The sequence below is a fragment of the Lactuca virosa genome, chromosome 4 (assembly GCF_052849685.1).
Source record: "Lactuca virosa cultivar CGN04683 chromosome 4, Lactuca_virosa_CGN04683_v6, whole genome shotgun sequence".
NCBI lineage: Eukaryota > Viridiplantae > Streptophyta > Magnoliopsida > Asterales > Asteraceae > Lactuca > Lactuca virosa.
The window spans coordinates 488,058,247-488,076,301 of NC_136429.1; the positions used below are offsets into that span (position 1 = coordinate 488,058,247).

Sequence of the window (18,055 nt, forward strand, 5' to 3'; positions counted from 1 at the left end):
ATTTTTTTTGTAACATTTAATTTATATTAAACATGGTTCCAAACTATTATTAAAAATGTTTAATTTTATAACCTATTAGCAAATAATTATAACCCAAATTTACCTATTTCATATGAAATAGAATAGATGGAGTAGTATATAGTATAACATATATTACTTTATATATATTCTATGCCAATATGTAGTATTAAAAGTAATGCGGATGTCATCATTAGTTTATACAAACTTCATATTGTCCCCCGGACTTTAAAAACAATCTTAGATTATTTATCAATGCTGACATATCCTACTCAATAATATTCCAATGTGTGATACACACCTACACATATCTCTGCACAGATTACAAGTTGTAATGCACTTTGACTCTACCCAAATAACTGAGGCATCTTTGATGATAAACAATACTAGTCAAAGAGGAAGAAACGTCCAAAAGTTAACTTTTAGACACAAATATTAGAATAAACAATCAGATGTGACCTCTTCAATCTTGTCTAATCTATATATACACATATCTTGATTTAAGAGATCCATATCACTATATCAGTAATCAGTATATCACCAACCACTAACCAATCAAACATCTTTCGAGTCTCTCAAGAGTACAAATATGGCTAGGAAGAGAAAGCAAGAAATCAATCAAGAACAAACCATGGCTTTTGGTGGGCCACAGAAAGCCCGGAAGAAGTTTGTTGGGGTGAGGCAAAGACCATCGGGTAGATGGGTTGCAGAAATAAAAGACACCATACAAAAAATCAGAGTATGGTTAGGGACCTTTGATACAGCCGAGGAAGCGGCTCGAGCCTATGATGAAGCCGCTTGCTTGTTACGTGGATCCAACACCCGAACCAACTTCTGGCCTTCTTCTCAATCCTTCTCCACCACACCCGCACTCCCATCAAAAATCACAAATCTTCTTCTTCATAGGCTCGAAGCCCGAAACAACCCTCGACCACCATCTACTTTGGTGAATCGACATGATGACGTGAAGCAACCGGAGGTGGAGGCAGAGTTCTTAGATACGTATTTTACCGACTTTTTAAACGATGTAAACGGGTGTCTCCCTGTATACGATATGATGGGTAGTGATGTTGGTAGCAACGTGAGCTTTGAATCGTGTATGCCTGTTGATGTGGATTCTTGTGGAGATACAAATGGTGGAGGCGAAAGGGAGGTGGAAGAAGAAGAAGAAGAAGAAGAAGAAGAAGAAGAAGGGGTGGATTTTAGGTTTATTGATGAAATTGGAACGGGTTGCAATTTTTCTCCATTTGATATGGCTCAAGAAATGGTGGCGGAGCAAAGTTATGATGAGGAAGAAGAGCCGATGACGATAAGTGAAGCGATGAAAAGGATGAAATATGAACGTAAGTTTTCGGCTTCTCTTTATGCTTTCCATGGGATTCCAGAGTGTTTACAAAGAAAGGGTGGGCAGGGAGGAGGTGCAAAGGGTAGAGAAAGGTCGAAAATGCATAGAATGGCTCATCAAGTGAATGAAGAAAGTAAAAATGGTGTAGAAGAAATGTGTTTGGTTTCGTCTTCTGATGACTTTATCGATGGAGATTTGTCTCTGTGGAACTTGTTTGATCTTCCTACCATATGTTATGTTAATTAGATCTCGATCTTAAGCTTTGATATGGGTTTTGATACTTGGTGATCATTGGAAGATAAACTTTATTTTTTTCACGATGTTCATATGTTGTGATTTGTGAAGATTGTACACCTTAGAGTTATTGGGAGCAAATATGCACGATGAACCTTGCTTCCTCGTTCTAAGATGTGGTGTTGTAGAATGTAAGATTTGTTAAGAATGCGACTTTGTGTCATTTTTCAAAGGATCAATGGAGTTTTTTTGCCTATTGAATTCAGATCCTAATCATCCTATATAGAGATGTAAAATGGTGACTTGTTGAATCGATTTTACTAGCATGTGTTTTTTTGTTTTGTTTTATTTTATTTTTTATTTTTTTTAACTAATGTTGAATTTGAATAGATAACAACATTATCATTGTAATAACTTATTTTCTTTCCGTAAAAAGATCGCGGAAGTTACACGATTGCGAAAACTATAGAAGTCTAAAGTGTCATATTATGAAACTTCTGGAAATCGTTGGGAGGCAAGGTCAAGAAATTAAATAGCCTTTATAGAGAACCGGTTAAATTTCATGTGTAGGAGGACAAGTAAGGTGATTTAGACGCGTGATGAGGAAATATAAAAAAAATGGTAAACCGAAATATAGAGAAAGAAGTTGGAGCTTCATACAATGTTCGTTTGCCTTGAGAAGGCATATGATCCTATAAAACATCGTTGAGAAGGCATATGATCCTATAAAACATCGCAAATAGAGGGTCCTAAGATCATCAGGGCTATGTGTGGCAGATAAAGGGGCCGAGGAGATATGACAACGCTATACGTGATAAATATTGGAGATTTAGGACCATGTCTGAACCCATATGTTAGGATCGAGACACTTAACACACGACTCTAAACACACACACAGCTCACGAAAAACAAGAACACAAGGATGAACATGAGGGATTTAACGTGGTTCGGTCCTTCTCTGACCTACGTCCACCGGTAACTAGGAATTTACATTTCTTGATGCTAATCTGCACTCTTTCTGTGTTACACTAGATACAAGTTTTACAAATACAGATGAATCTCTTATATAGAGATGGAAACACACATGGTTCCTGGTTTCCTGCCATTTTTGACCAGTTGTGGCTTCACACATGGTTCCTGGTTTCCTGCCATTTTTGACCAACTTTTCTGTGGATTCACACTCAACAACCTCCGTGGATTCACACTCAACAATCTCCCACTTGAAGCCACGGAACAATCTTCACATGTGCTTCAACTGTGCATCTGTATTTCTGTAAAAACTTTTGATCTTGACTCCTTCCTAGTTACCCTGGCCTTCTCTTCAATTTACCTGAAGGCTAGTTGAAGCTTCCGTTAGCTCCAATACATCAGTCATGGCTAAGTCTGCCACTGAACTGTTCTCTGTCTCCATCGGCTCCCACTGAAATGAACTGCCCGATCCTGGAACATCCTGAGAACAAACGACACTCTCCATGTGAAGCAGATAACCTGGAGAGACTTTTACAGATGGAATACTGGTTCTCTTAACCCACTGTGTTCTGGGTATTCTAGCTGAAGCACAGCCCTTGCTCCCACTGCTATGAATGCCCTTGACTGGTTTTTCTGAACCGTTCCAAACACGTTCAACCTGAATCTGACCTGTGACTCTGGGTTTGCCATCTGCAAAGCAAACCTTCTTCTGTCCACGAGACTCTATGAAACCGGATTTTGTTTTTCTTCTGAACTGGGACGGTTACTCCCTCAGACGGTAAACTGACCATATATAATGAACCCCTCTTATGTCCACGAGCTATCACAAGATTTCCTTTGACAACCTTCCACTGCCCATTCCTGAACTTAACCTCGTGTCCCTGTTCATCCAACTGCCCAACAGAAATCAACTGTTTCTTCAGACTTGGAATTACCCGGACATCCTTCAAAGTCAGTCTAATAAATGCCTTGGCCTTCTTATCCAAAGTCTCCCAGTTTGCTTGTGTGATCGCCTCCGGTTTTTCACCTAAAACTGCGTCCAAGTCTTTCTGCACGAGCAAATCTTCAATTTGCATCTTCCACCAACCAAAATCTTTCACATCAAACTTCTCAATCTGAAGCTTACTGCTTTCTGCCATTTTCTGAAAGATTAGGGGCTAAACTGCAATTTTCTGAAAGTTCAGGGGCTAAACTGCAATTTTCTGAAAGTCCAGGGGCTAAACTGCAATTTTTCAAATCTGCTACAGTGTTGCTACAGTGTCTGCTGACATCACTGCTGACGTCGTGCTACAGTCCTGCTACAGTGTCGTCTTCTCCGGCGGACTGCTACAGTGTCTGGTGCTACAGTGTCGTCTTCTCCGGCGAACTGGTTTTCCCGGTCAATATTCCGGCAAACCTTTGACCGGCGATTTGGACGTCTTCCGGTGGTCAAAAAATTCAGAAAAAAATATTTTCGGAATCTTCAGAACGAGACCTTTCCAACGGTATACACCAAAATCGTTTTTGACGAAAAAAAATTTCGACCAAAAAACAGAAAATCACCCTCTGGAGCTAAACCAAAGCTCTGATACCACTTGTTAGGATCGAGACACTTAACACACGACTCTAAACACACACACAGCTCACGAAAAACAAGAACACAAGGATGAACATGAGGGATTTAACGTGGTTCGGTCCTTCTCTGACCTACGTCCACCGGTAACTAGGAATTTACATTTCTTGATGCTAATCTGCACTCTTTCTGTGTTACACTAGATACAAGTTTTACAAATACGGATGAATCTCTTATATAGAGATGGAAACACACATGGTTCCTGGTTTCCTGCCATTTTTGACCAGTTGTGGCTTCACACATGGTTCCTGGTTTCCTGCCATTTTTGACCAACTTTTCTGTGGATTCACACTCAACAACCTCCGTGGATTCACACTCAACACCATATAGGTGTAGATGACACAAAGCTTTGAACGGTGGAAATTGGACTCAATCAAGGATCAACACTTACCCACGGTGGAAATCGGAGTCAATCAATGATCAACACTTACCTATATATCTAACCCTGATTTAGGATTAACGGAGGGGTGCCAAGGTCTACGGTGTGTTTTTTTTTCTCCGATGACATTGTGTTGGTGGAAGAGACGAAGATAAAACTAAATGCTAGGTTAAATATTTGGAGGATGACGTTAGGGAAAAAGTTTATGGACAAGTACAATTAAGATGAAATATTTTTGGTGCAATTTCAACATGAAGTAAAATGATGCATGGTTACAAGTCTGTCTACGAGAGTAGATACCGCCACCAAAGAGTTCAATCGGAGATACCGAGTAACAAAAGGGTCGCTTTGAAACTGAAAAGGAATCTTTAAAAGGCATGACATGTGACTTTGCATACTTGTTAACAAAGAAGGCACATCGGGCGATGATGGAAAATATGGAAATAGGGATGTTCTGTGTTAGATAGGATACCCCATGTATTCATAAATAAGTTGGGAATTGTGTCAATCAATAGAAGATTAAGGGAAGGAAGGTTGTGGTGGTTTGGACATATTGAAATGAGGTATGGACATGTTGAAAGGAGGGAAACAATGAATACATTTAGAAGGGTAGACATTGTTACGTTTGATAGGTCGATGACGAGAGGTCGACCTAGGAGCAAGTGGAAAGATAACTCGAGGTTAAATATGAAGAGATTAACACTTTTTTAGGATATAACACAATACAAAAGGGAAAAGAGATAATCCCTGCGAAGTGCCCTGTCGTGAAATGCCCACATCAGGTGCTGCACGAGCCTCCTCGGTTGTCGGCTTAAATGCCCGGCTCCGAACCACTAGCGCCTCTGCTTTGCCCTGGCGTCCATATGTGATCCTTTGTGTCGCCGGAGCTGCAGCTGCTATTGGTCCTCTTGATGCTAAACCCGAAAAGTTTGCCTTCTTATGGCCCCTCTGATTGCAATGAAAGCAAATCAGATCTGTCATCTGGGCGGTGGTAGTGGTAGCAGTACAATCCCTCCCGAAATGCCCTGTCCTGCCACACTTATAGCACCCCGAACCACCCATCCTTCAGGCTCCTTCATGAGTCTTGTCTCACTTGCCACAGCGGCCCTGGCCCTGTTGGCCTCTCGATCTATAATCAAATCCCTAGGGTTTCTTAACCGAAAACCCAGTCATCTGACCCTGCTCTGCCTTCCTCTTGCCCAGGTGCCCCAAATTAATCTCCCACACACGGGCCCTAGCTACCATGTCATACAATTTCGGGCAGACAGAAAAACTAACAAACTCCCGAATATCTGATCTCAACATATCGTGGTACTAGGTCTTCCGCATCTCCTCATCTGCAGCATATTAGGGTACCAATAGAGCCCTCTCCCGAAACTTAGCGATGATCTCCGTCACGGTCTCAGTCGTCTGTCTCATGTCCAGAAACTCCCTCGCTAGCTATTGCAACTCAACAGTCGGTGTAAACTCTGCTCTGAATCGAGACACAAAATCGGTCCAAGTCATGGCCTCAATGGATGGGGTCCCAAGGTATAGTCGACCTCCTCCCACAAATCTCGGGCTTGCTGCCTCAGACATCCTGCAGCGAACCTCACCTTCGACCCCTTGGGGGAGAAGCTCATCATCTGGTCACACTCAATGTCTGCTATCCAACACCTGACGGTAATTGGGTCCTTCGCCCCAAAGAAATCTGGTGCCCCACATCCCCTGAAATCCTTGAAGGAGAGAGTGCGGGCCCCAGACTGGCTAGCGGCCAGATAGGCCCTGAAAATCTGAAGGCGATCCTCGATTAGACCCAAACATCACCGAAGTCACATCTAGGATGCCTCTAGTAACCTCATATGCAATGAACTCACACAAACCCTCATCAGTTGGTTCGGTGCCCGTTGCAACATACACGTTTTGAAATCGTGTTTTAAGTAAATAATATTATGAAATATTATGTGATATTGAGTATTGAGTTCTAACAGATAGTTTTTACTAGAAATGAAGTAAAACTATGTTTAGAATCACTCATAAATTATTGGAAGTCTTATTGTAACGCCCCGATTCTCAGGTATTGTTTAAATAATATTTATTGGGTGAAGCTCTACTCAACGAGCTGGTTGACCTACTTGTCGAGTAGCAGCGGGGTGGGATCGCATGTTAAGTGACCTACTCGACGAGTCCATATTGGGACTCGGCGAGTAGGAGCTGGCAGATGAAACCCTAAATCTCGGGGTTTGCACCTCTATTTAAAGGAGCCTCAACCTCCTTTGGCCTCTTTGCAGTCTTTGAGAGCCCCTTAAACCCTAATACGCGTGTGTGTGTGTGTGTGCCCATTGTGTGTTTGAAGCTTGAAAAGAGGATCTTTGGAGGGAGAAGGCTTGGAGTAGAAGGATATTGGAGCAAGTAGAGTGTGAGAATCAACACTTATCTCAGTTATCATCTTCTGGAGGTAACCAAATCGCCTTTTTCCTTGTGAATCTCTTCTATTGGTTGAGTTTTAGGGTTTTTGGTGAGATGTTAAGTTGGAAAGATGAGTTATGGGCTAGATCTGAGGTTGTAACTTCAGATCTGGACCCTCCTTGGATTCTAGAAGCATAAAGTTACAGTGTTGGTCATGATTGAGGTCCCTCTTGAGCATGAAGCTCCATTAAGAACTTAAAATAGGCATTTAGAGCCTTTATAGCCATGCATGCACGTAAAGTTTGCAACTTTACGTGATAAGCATGCCCTAGAAGCTTGGATCTGTGATTTGGAGCCGCTGCATGGCTCAAAACAAGTCTGTATGGAAAAGGGACTAAATGGACTCGGCGAGTCGCAGGGTTGACTCAGCGAGTCACATGAAGATGGCCGTGAACTTGACGAGTTGGATGAACAACTCGACGAGTCCGATGAAGATTACCATAAGACTCGACGAGTTGATGAACAACTCGGCGAGTCGGATGATTTTTCCGTAGGATATGTATGCGTGTGTATCCGTCGAGTTGCAAGGAGGGAACTCGACGGGTGGCCTTAAAGTTTGATCGAGAATCGAAGGAACTCGACGAGTCACCCCGATGACTCGGCGAGTTGGAATGTGCTTCAAGGAACTCGGCGAGTAGCCGAGGGTACTCGGCGAGTTGGGGTCAACATGGACTGTTGACCTTGATTGAGGACTTTGACTTTGACCAGGGGTTGACTGGTGGGTTATGGAGTACTTTATAAGGTTAAGGACTTATGAGTATATTGTACTATGATCATAGGTGGTGGAGCATGTGTCAAGTGATACGAGAGTTGGAGTTTATCTTCCGAGTCGGCATCTGCAAGGTGAGTTGTCCTCACTATATCGATAGGGTCTACGGCACCAAGGCCGACCCTTTAGTTGTTATTGTTATGATATGCGACATGTGGATATGATCTGTTAGATCAGAGTTAGGATAGACAGTATGTTATGCTCTTATGATCCGTAGGGATTGATATGTTAGTGACCTGCTAGGTCAGTGCTCTAGTTATGAGAGATTGCTATGTTTGGTGCTCAGTGAGGTAGATATGTTTGATGTTGTATATGTCAGTATATGTTGGTTAGGTGCACATGGTTATTTTCTTGTTGCTTGGAGTTGAGGCGGTCCTGCTTTGTGCTGAAGGCCAACACACTCTATGAGCGGTCCGGGAAGACTGTAGGCCCACGTGGCGGTCTAGTCATGCCGAAGGCTCAGTATAGATTCAGTTGGACTGTAGGCCCGATAGGGCGGTCCAGTCAGGCCGATGGCCCAGTATGCATGTTGATGGATGGATTGATTGATTGATAATTACGGATATGGTATTTCAGTGTGGTATTGGTATTTTGGGGGTAGCTCACTAAGCCCTTGGGCTTACAGTTTTCAGTTGTTTGTTTCAGGTACTTCAGGAGATCGTGGCAAGGCAAAGGCGTGACCGTACCGCTCCTCATCCTTATGATCTGTTTTGGGACACTCTGATGAATAATGTTTTGAAAACAATTTGTAAACAAATACTTTTTGGGTTTTAATTATGATTGGAAAAGTTTAAATTTGGCATGAAATTTATGGATGTTACACTTATGAGATTCCAATTATTAGCCAAATAGTGAAATTTAGTGAAAATATAAAATTTGATATAAGTAAAATTTTATTATTTAAAGTTGTAGATAATCTCGTTAGAAACATGTAGGCGAAAACCTCGTCGAAATCCGAGTTATAACGAAGAAGTTATGACCAATCGAAGATCCGCGACAAAACCGGCACGGTGCCGAATGACGTAAAAAGTGAGTTTTTGATAAACTACTTTTTAGCCTTATTGATCTAAATGAAAGTCGTAGTATTCGTTAAATCGAGAATTTTGATAAAAAGAACGCCAAAATCTGACTTCGTATGAGGAAGTTATGATTTTTCTAAGTTTCAGCTTAGCAGTAGACAGCTAAAAACTCGAATTTTAGATCGAGTGATTTTTAGCCGACACAACCTAAACGAGAATCGAAGGTCTCGTCATTAGCAGTACAACGATAAAAAGTCTGATGAAAATGGACGTCGGATGAAGAAGTTATGAATTTTTAACGGATTACCAGTCCCGGTCTGTTAAAAATAATAATATAAAAAATAAAGTCAAAATTTTCCGACGAAGTCTAAATGAAAGTTGTAGATCATAATTTTCTCTACGTGTGCATGTAAAGAACGTCAAAAACGGAGCACGTATGAGAAAGTTATGGATTTTACAAGATTTGGCACAATTTTCGAGAAAAATCGCATTAATAGTGCCAGCCACGTCACCCTCGCTCTGGGCTGGCCACGTGTCCGAAGCTGCTGCATGGCATGTCCGAGAAGTGACGCGTGTCGCATAGGTGTCCGAAGTCACGTGATCTCGCATGTGCCCCTCGTGCCCGACCCATGTGTAGTCTCCTGATTCGACCGAGGCAGCTGACCCGATCCGAAGCAAGAAGCCGCGTCATCCGACCAATCCGAAGCGCGCACCTGTCCGTCCGAGCCTCGCCCTGCTGCCACCTGGTCCGAGCCTCGCAGCCACCTGCCCTCTTCCCTTTGCTTCGGATCCGGACCTTCGCACTATAAATAGTGCCTGCGAGACCTCCCGGGTAAAGGTCAGAAACTTGCCCTTTTTCACCCTTTTTCCATATTTTCTTACATTCCGACTTCCCCCGAAGCCCTGGTACTAATTCCAAAGCCCGAAACACGCCCCGAGATTCCTGAGAAGCCCGGAAAATTTATCTTTTCGGTTTCGAAGCCCAACCCTCGCAGGGCCCGGTTTTCAACGAAGAAAGTCATATTTAGAACCGAAGTGCTGCCCAAATTACTATTTTAATCCCCGGTTATTTCACGGTGAGTTTAATATATAGGAACAATTGTATGTTATGTGTTATATGTGCTATGTGCTTTTCCATGTTATCATCTCGTGTTATTATTTCTGCTATTTTTATAGCAAGGCTGTACCTCTAACCATGAAGTGTATGACATAGGCATCACTTGGGTATTGGTATGAACCGTTGACCATGAAGTGTATGACATAGGCATCACTTTGGCTTCGGTAGTATGCTAAGATAAGGCTGAAAGCCTAAATATTCTAGCAAAATGATATTCCTGAGTATTTTCTGTGCCATTTGTGCTGAAACTTTATTGATTGTATATCAAGTATGGAAATTGTCATGTCTCATTGATTGATATGGAAAAGCTTTTCGCATTATGTCTTTGTTGTTCCTTGATCCTCTTTGCCTCTGTCATATTGAAGTGTATATATATATATATATAGATATATATATATATATATATATATATATATATATATATATAGCATAACGTTATATTGTATCTATTATTGAACTCACTAAGCGTCACCGCTTACCCCTCTCAATGTTTAACTAATTTGCAGGAGATAAGCTTCCAATATAGTTATATACTGATAGAAGATTTTTGAATAGTTTGAAACTATTGTTTTGATAGAAGATTTTCGAATTGTTTGAAACTATTGTATTTTGCACTCCCATATGTATAAATCTATAGAATCCTAGGAAGTTATGTAATATATAACACTATGAAATAGTGGGTTTGTATCCAGTAGTTTGTAACAGCTTTATCAATATAAAATATTGTTTTATGAATATGCATGTAGCATGTTTCGGAGTAACAATTGCTATATATGAAAGTGTGGGTCTTTCAATCATGGTATCAGAGCAGTGGTTTAAGTGAACTAAATTTCACGGATTGGTATTTTAGACTTAAACTATTGGAAGTTCAATATATGAACTTAATCATTGTAAGTATAGGGATACAAACCATAGGAAATATTTAAGTAAAAGTATTAGGTAAGGATAAACCCTAATATATTCTAAAATACAACGTTACTCCATATTGCAGAACAATGGCTGAACAGGTTAGTAGCCATACCCCTGAGGTTGGTGAAGGTCCTCAACCTGAGGAAGTGAATACTCCAGTATCTCCTTGTGAGGAGCGACTCTTGGGTAGACTTACCGGTGTTATTCGACAGACTCTCGAAGAACACAAAAAGAATGGTGATAAAGGATAAGATAAAGCCACTGGAGAATCTTCAAAAGGGGAGGTGAAGCGTCCCTCGTTCAAAGATTTTAAGGGTAGTGGTGCTACAGAGTTTTTTGGTGTTCTTAATCCCATTGTTGTTCTTACCTGGATCCAGAACACAGAGAAAGTGTTTCGTATCTCTCATGTGGATAATGAAGAAAAGGCTAACTATGCTTCTGCAATGCTCATCGGAGAAGCATTGGTCTGGTGGGAAGCAACATATGAAGCTCTAAACGGGTTTGACCAAGAGAATTTGGCCTGGGAAATGTTCAAAACTCGTTTGTTAGGGAAGTATTGTCCTCTAGATATGAGGAGGGGATTGGAGAAGGAATTCCTCGAGCTTAAACAAGGAGGAATGACTGTGAATGAGTATGAAACTCAGTTCAATCAAAAAGCACGGTTTGCTGTAAAGTATATTCCAACTGAAGATGAGAAAATTCAGTTATTCTTAGAGGGACTACGACACGAAATTCATGATTTCCTTTCCAATCGGGAAGTACTGTCATTCGATAAAGCCGTTGAGTATGCTCGAAGACGTGAGCATGACTTAGAACTACGTGGTGCCACTCTTACTGTTCCGAAGCATCCACGTACTGAAAGGACTGCTCCTGCTTCCCCTATTCCACCAACTCAATCCGTTCGATCTGAACCTAGCAAGAAAGTACAATCTCAGAGTGCTTTTCGTGGCCGCGGCAGGTCACAATCTTTTTCTCTTCAGTCGCCAGCTTGTCGAAATGTGGAAAGAATCATCAGACTAGAGGAAGGATTTGTGGTCTGTTTTGGATGTGGAGAAATAGGCCACAAGAAGCCCGTATGTCCAATGAAAGGTGTTACATGCTTTGCATGTGGTATTACTGGCCACAGGAAGCGTTTCTGCCCTACTCTTACTAGTCAAAGGGCGGGGAGTCAAGCTTCTGTTCAACAACCGGCGAGAAGTCAATCCCCTGTTCAACAATCAAAGGGTACTCCAACTAAAAAGGAGGAGGTGCCAAAAGCTAAGGGCCGTGCATTCCAGATTACCTCAGACGAGGCACGCGAGGACCCGAATGTTGTGACGGGTACATTTCTTGTTAACTCTAGACCTGCTCACATCTTATTTGATTCTGGTGCCTCAGATTCTTTTGTGTCTTATGAATTTGCGCATTCCTTTCAAATTGCTTGCTATGCACTCGCGCAACCATTTCACGTAGATACTGCGGGAAGTATATCATTACTTGCTGATAAAGTCTATAGGGATTTTATTATAGAAATTGAAAGCTATAACTTTTATGCTAACCTAATCCCTATCTCCTTGCCCAACTTTGACATTATTCTCGGCATGGATTGGTTATCAAAGAACCACGCAGAACTCTTGTGCTATGAAAAGATAGTACGTATTCCCATTGAAGGGGAGAATCCTATTTATGTCTATGGTGAACAAGGAACCTTAAAAATAATATCTTTCCTCAAAGCTCGTAAATTCATATCGAAAGGGTGTTCTATCTATCTGGCCTACACAGTCGATGTCTCAAAAGAGGAGAAGAAAACGGTGAATGATGTTCCCATTGCTAAAGAATATCCAAATGTTTTTCTCGAAGAATTGCCTGGACTTCCTCCGGAAAGGCAAGTAGAATTCCGAATTGACCTTGTGCCTGGTGCTGCCCCGATTTCAAAGACTCCTTATCGTCTTGCGCCAACTGAGATGAAATAAATGATGATCCAACTACAGGAACTACTTGACAAAGGTTTCATTCGACCGAGTACCTCTCCCTGGGGTGCTCCGGTACTGTTTGTCAAGAAGAAAGATGGATCGATGCGGATGTGCATTGATTATCGTGAGCTGAATAAGGTGACTATCAAGAACAAGTACCCACTACCTCGCATCGACGATTTGTTCGATCAACTTCAGGGTGTTAGCTATTTCTCAAAGATTGATCTAAGATCTGGCTATCATCAGTTGAAAGTTCACGAGCAGGATGTACCGAAGACTGCTTTTCGTACTCGATATGGGCATTATGAATTCCTTGTTATGTCGTTTGGTTTAACAAATGCTCCTGCTATATTCATGGATATGATGAATCGGGTATGCCGCCCAATGCTCAATAAATCTGTCATCGTATTCATTGACGATATTCTAATCTATTCCAAGTCTGAAGCTGATCATGCCATTCATATTCGTGCGGTATTGGAACTTCTTCGAAATGAGAAACTATATGCTAAATTCTCGAAATGTGAATTTTGGCTTCGCCAAGTTCAATTTCTCGGCCATGTTATTTCTGGTGACGGTGTATCCGTAGATCCTACTAAAATTGAAGTTATTCAAAATTGGGAAGTGCCCCGTAATGCTTCCAAAATTCGTAGTTTCTTGGGTCTCGAGGGATATTACTGGAGATTCATTAAAGACTTTTCTCGTATAGCCGTACCTCTTACCAGTCTTACACGAAAGGAAGTGAAGTTCGAATGGGGTGAAGCCCAAGAAAACGTTTTCTCGACTTTAAAAGATCTTTTGACTCATGCTCCAATCTTATCACTCCCAGAAGGTGATGATGATTTCTCCGTATATAGCGATGCTTCAAGATTGGGACTCGGTTGTGTGTTGATGCAACGTGGTAAAGTGATAGCCTATGCCTCAAGACAACTGAAAGATTATGAAAAGAATTATCCCACTCATGATCTCGAAATCGCTGCAGTGGTATTTGCCCTAAAACTTTGGAGACATTACCTTTTTGGTACAAAATGTCAATTGTATACCGACCATAAGAGTCTCAAGTACATATTCAGTCAGGAAACTTTGAATATGAGACAACAACGAGATATGGAGCTAATCAAAGACTATGACTGTGAAATCATGTATCATCCTGGGAAGGCTAATGTAGTTGCCGATGCATTTAGCAAAAAGGTTTATCGTAATAGTATGTGTTATGCTATTACTCACACTACAGTAAAGTTCACTATTCTAGATGAACTAGAGAAATGGCAAGTAGAGGCCCTAAAGCCAGAAAATGTGAAGAAAGAAGGGATGGTACATTATACCGATGTTTTGCTTGATGATCCAAGAGGATTGAAGGTATTCAAGAATCGGCTATGGATTCCAAAGATTGGTGGATTAAGAAAGAAGATTTTAGATGAAGCCCATAAGTCTAAACTGTCAATACATCCTGGTACAGGTAAAATGTACTATGATGTAAGAGCTGATTATTGGTGGCCTGGATTAAGAGAGACATTGGAAGATATGTACAGGAATGCTTAGTATGCTTACAAGTCAAAGCAGAACACCAAAAGCCTTACGGAACCCCAGAAAGTCTTAGTGTTCCTGTATGGAAATGGGAAGAACTGTCCATGGATTTTATTACCAAATTGCCAAAAACTGCTAGACAGCATGATAGCATTTGGGTAATCGTCGACCGCCTGACTAAAAGCGCTCATTTTCTTGTCATGCGTGAAACGGCTCCAATGGAGAAATACGCACAAGTATACTTGGATGAAATTGTTGCAAGACATGGTGTGCCACTAAAGATCATTTCTGATCGTGATACTCGCTTCACTTCTCACTTTTGGGCGAGTATGCAACGTGAATTGGGATCCCGAGTTGCTCTCAGCACAGCTTATCATCCCCAGACAGATGGTCAGACGGAGAGAACAATCCAGACAGTAGAAGATATGCTTCGTGCATGTGTCTTGGAGTTCGGTGGTAGATGGGATAAATACTTACCTCTTGTCGAATTCTCGTATAATAACAGCTACCACGCTTCAATCAAAATGCCACCATATGAGGCATTATATGGTCGCAAGTGTCGTACTCCATTATGTTGGCGTGACATAGGACAGAAGATCCTTGGAGGCCCTGAAATGATTCAAGACACCACCGACAAGATTCAAATTGTACGAGAAAGAATGAAAGCCGCCCAGGATCGACAAAAGTCCTATACGGAAAAGAGGAGGCGACCAATAGAATTCCAGGTGGGGGATTTCGTAATGTTGAAGGTATCCCCATGGAAAGGTCTTATGCGATTTGGAAAGAAAGGAAAACTAAGTCCTAGATTTGTTGGTCCTTTCAAAATCCTCTAGAGGATTGGTAAACAAGCATACCGCTTGGAATTGCCTGAAGATTTGGCAGGTATTCATGATGTCTTTCATGTGAGTTATCTGCGCAAATGCTTAAGCATGTATGATGAAGCAGTTCCATTATCAGAGGTGAAACTGGATAATAAGTTAACTTATGTAGAAGAGCCTGAAGAGATCGTAAACGAAAGAACGACTAAGCTACGTAATAAAGAAGTAGAGTTGGTGCTTGTCAAGTGGAAACACCATCGAGGCCCGAACTATACTTGGGAGAATAAGAATGAGATAAGAGCGAAATATCCCCATTTATTTTAAAAGATGTAATTTCGGGGACGAAATTCTCAAAAGGAGGAGGTAATTGTAACATAAACGTTTTGAAATCGTGTTTTAAGTAAATAATATTATGAAATATTATGTGATATTGAGTATTGAGTTCTAACAGATAGTTTTTACTAGAAATGAAGTAAAACTATGTTTAGAATCACTCATAAATTATTGGAAGTCTTATGAGATTCCAATTATTAGCCAAATAGTGAAATTTAGCGAAAATATAAAATTTGAAATAAGTACAATTTTATTATTTAAAGTTGTAGATAATCTCGTTAGAAACATGTAGGCGAAAACCTCGTCGAAATCCGAGTTATAACGAAGAAGTTATGACCAATCGAAGATCCGCGACAAAACCGGCACGGTGCTGAATGACGTAAAAAGTGAGTTTTTGATAAACTACTTTTTAGCCTTATTGATCTAAATGAAAGTCATAGTATTCGTTAAACCGAGAATTTTGATAAAAAGAACGCCAAAATCTGACTTCGTATGAGGAAGTTATGATTTTTCTAAGTTTCAGCTTAGCAGTAGACAGCTAAAAACTTGAATTTTAGATCGAGTGATTTTTAGCCGACACAACCTAAACGAGAATCGAAGGTCTTGTCATTAGCAGTACAACGATAATAAGTCTGACGAAAACGGACGTCGGATGAAGAAGTTATGAATTTTTAACGGATTTACCAGTCCCGGTCTGTTAAAAATAATAATATAAAAATAAAGTCAATTTTTTCCGACGAAGTCTAAACGAAAGTTGTAGAGCATAATATTCTCTACGCGTGCATATAAAGAACGTCAAAAACGGAGCACGTATGAGAAAGTTATGGATTTTACAAGATTGGGCACAATTTTCGAGAAAAATCGCATTAATAGTGCCAGCCACGTCACCCTCGCTCTGGGCTGGCCACATGTCCGAAGCTGCTGCGTGGCATGTCCGAGAAGCGATGCGTGTCGCACAGGTGTCCGAAGTCACGTGATCTCGCATGTGCCCCTCATGCCCGACCCACGTGTAGTCTCCTGATTCGACCGAGGCAGCTGACCCGATTCGAAGCAAGAAGCTGCGTCATCCGACCAATCCGAAGCGCGCACCTGTCCGTCCGAGCCTCGCCCTGCTGCCACCTGGTCCGAGCCTCGCAGCCACCTGCCCTCTTCCCTGTGCTTCGGATCCGGACCTTCGCACTATAAATAGTGCCTGCGAGACCTCCCGGGTAAAGGTTAAAAACTTGCCCTTTTTCACCCTTTTTCCATATTTTCTTACATTCTGACTTCCCCCGAAGCCCCGGTACTAATTCCAAAGCCCGAAACACGCCCCGAGATTCCCGAGAAGCCCGAAAAATTTATCTTTTCGGTTTTAAAGCCCAACCCTCGCAGGGCCCGGTTTTCAAGAAAACTCCCGGTTTTCAACGAAGAAAGTCATATTTAGAACCGAAGTGCTGCCCAAATTACTATTTTAACCCCCGGTTATTTCACGGTGAGTTTAATATATAGCAACAATTGTATGTTATGTGTTATTTCACGGTGAGTTTAATATATAGCAACATATAAGACTCTCTTGCCAAATATTCAAGAGATAGTGCGAATTCTTTATCAAGACAAACACTTCACACAATTGGCCTTAGTTGGTCTTTGTTTTATCCAAAACATCACAACTTACCAATTTCAAATGTACAAGAGTAGGACATTTTTTTACTCTTATATTTGACTAGTGTTAATAAACCTTCTTTAAGATGTGTCACTCAAGTTACAATCTTGGAGTTTGACTCTAAGAATTGTAATGGAACGAAGTATGACTCATCTTCTTGATTTAACCATTTCAACAATTCATGACTCATCTTCTTAGCCATAAAAATGCACTAAGATGTCCTTAGGAGACCAATTGTGATATGGTTCTTTAATCATTAAGATGATCACAAAACATGATACTAAACTACTCTCCCATCTTTTCAGATTTGAGAAACTTTTATCTTTCTGCCTAATTTGATTCTTCTTATTCGTTCTGCCATACATCAAAACTTTTCCAAAGTTTTTGAATTATACTTAAACTTGTAAGTATAATCATATTTACTAAACTTTAGTAAATCGTGACGAATAGTCTTATCGATCTTTTGTGGTGGACTTGATCAGTGCACCAGAATGTGTACTTGATCCCTTAGTCCTTCACTTGACTCACATATACATGTGAACAAGGAATTAGTCTTAATTTTCCAAAGATGAAAATTCTCATTCATCATACTATACAACTTGCATGATTTCCAAGTTTCTATCCAACTGAAACCTTGGGTGATGAGAATTTTTCCTTATTTGGTAAATTATGACATACCACAAACGACAGAATCAATTTCATTTTCCAATGTTGCTATTAATAGAATCATATAAGCAACCATTTTTTCACAAATGCCATTGTAAGGATACTTAGAATAAATAAAATCAAAAATTTTCCTTTAATTTTAAAACTTTGCGGAAAAACTTATCCTTACAGTGTAAAAGCATATGAAAAACTTTGTTGTTATCTATTCCTAAGCAATATATCATAACTCCTAAGCAACAGCTCAAAATTCTGATCACCGAACCATGCGATCGAAATCAGAATCAACATATACTTCCTTTAA

At 40.8% G+C, this 18,055-nt stretch overlaps 1 protein-coding gene across 1 annotated transcript; it reads left to right on the plus strand.

Moving 5' to 3' along the window:
* The first annotated feature begins 515 nt into the window (after positions 1 to 515).
* LOC145109265 (ethylene-responsive transcription factor ERN1-like) lies at positions 516 to 1,858 on the plus strand. Its single transcript, XM_079046407.1, has one exon. It carries the CDS (start codon positions 608 to 610, stop codon positions 1,607 to 1,609), a length of 1,002 nt encoding a protein of 333 aa, XP_078902533.1. The 5' UTR covers positions 516 to 607; the 3' UTR covers positions 1,610 to 1,858.
* Positions 1,859 to 18,055: the final 16,197 nt, after the last annotated feature.

Bases quoted from the DNA above. Each gene is read 5' to 3' on its own strand.
- LOC145109265 (XM_079046407.1), top strand. From the start codon at position 608: ATGGCTAGGAAGAGAAAGCAAGAAATCAATCAAGAACAAACCATGGCT.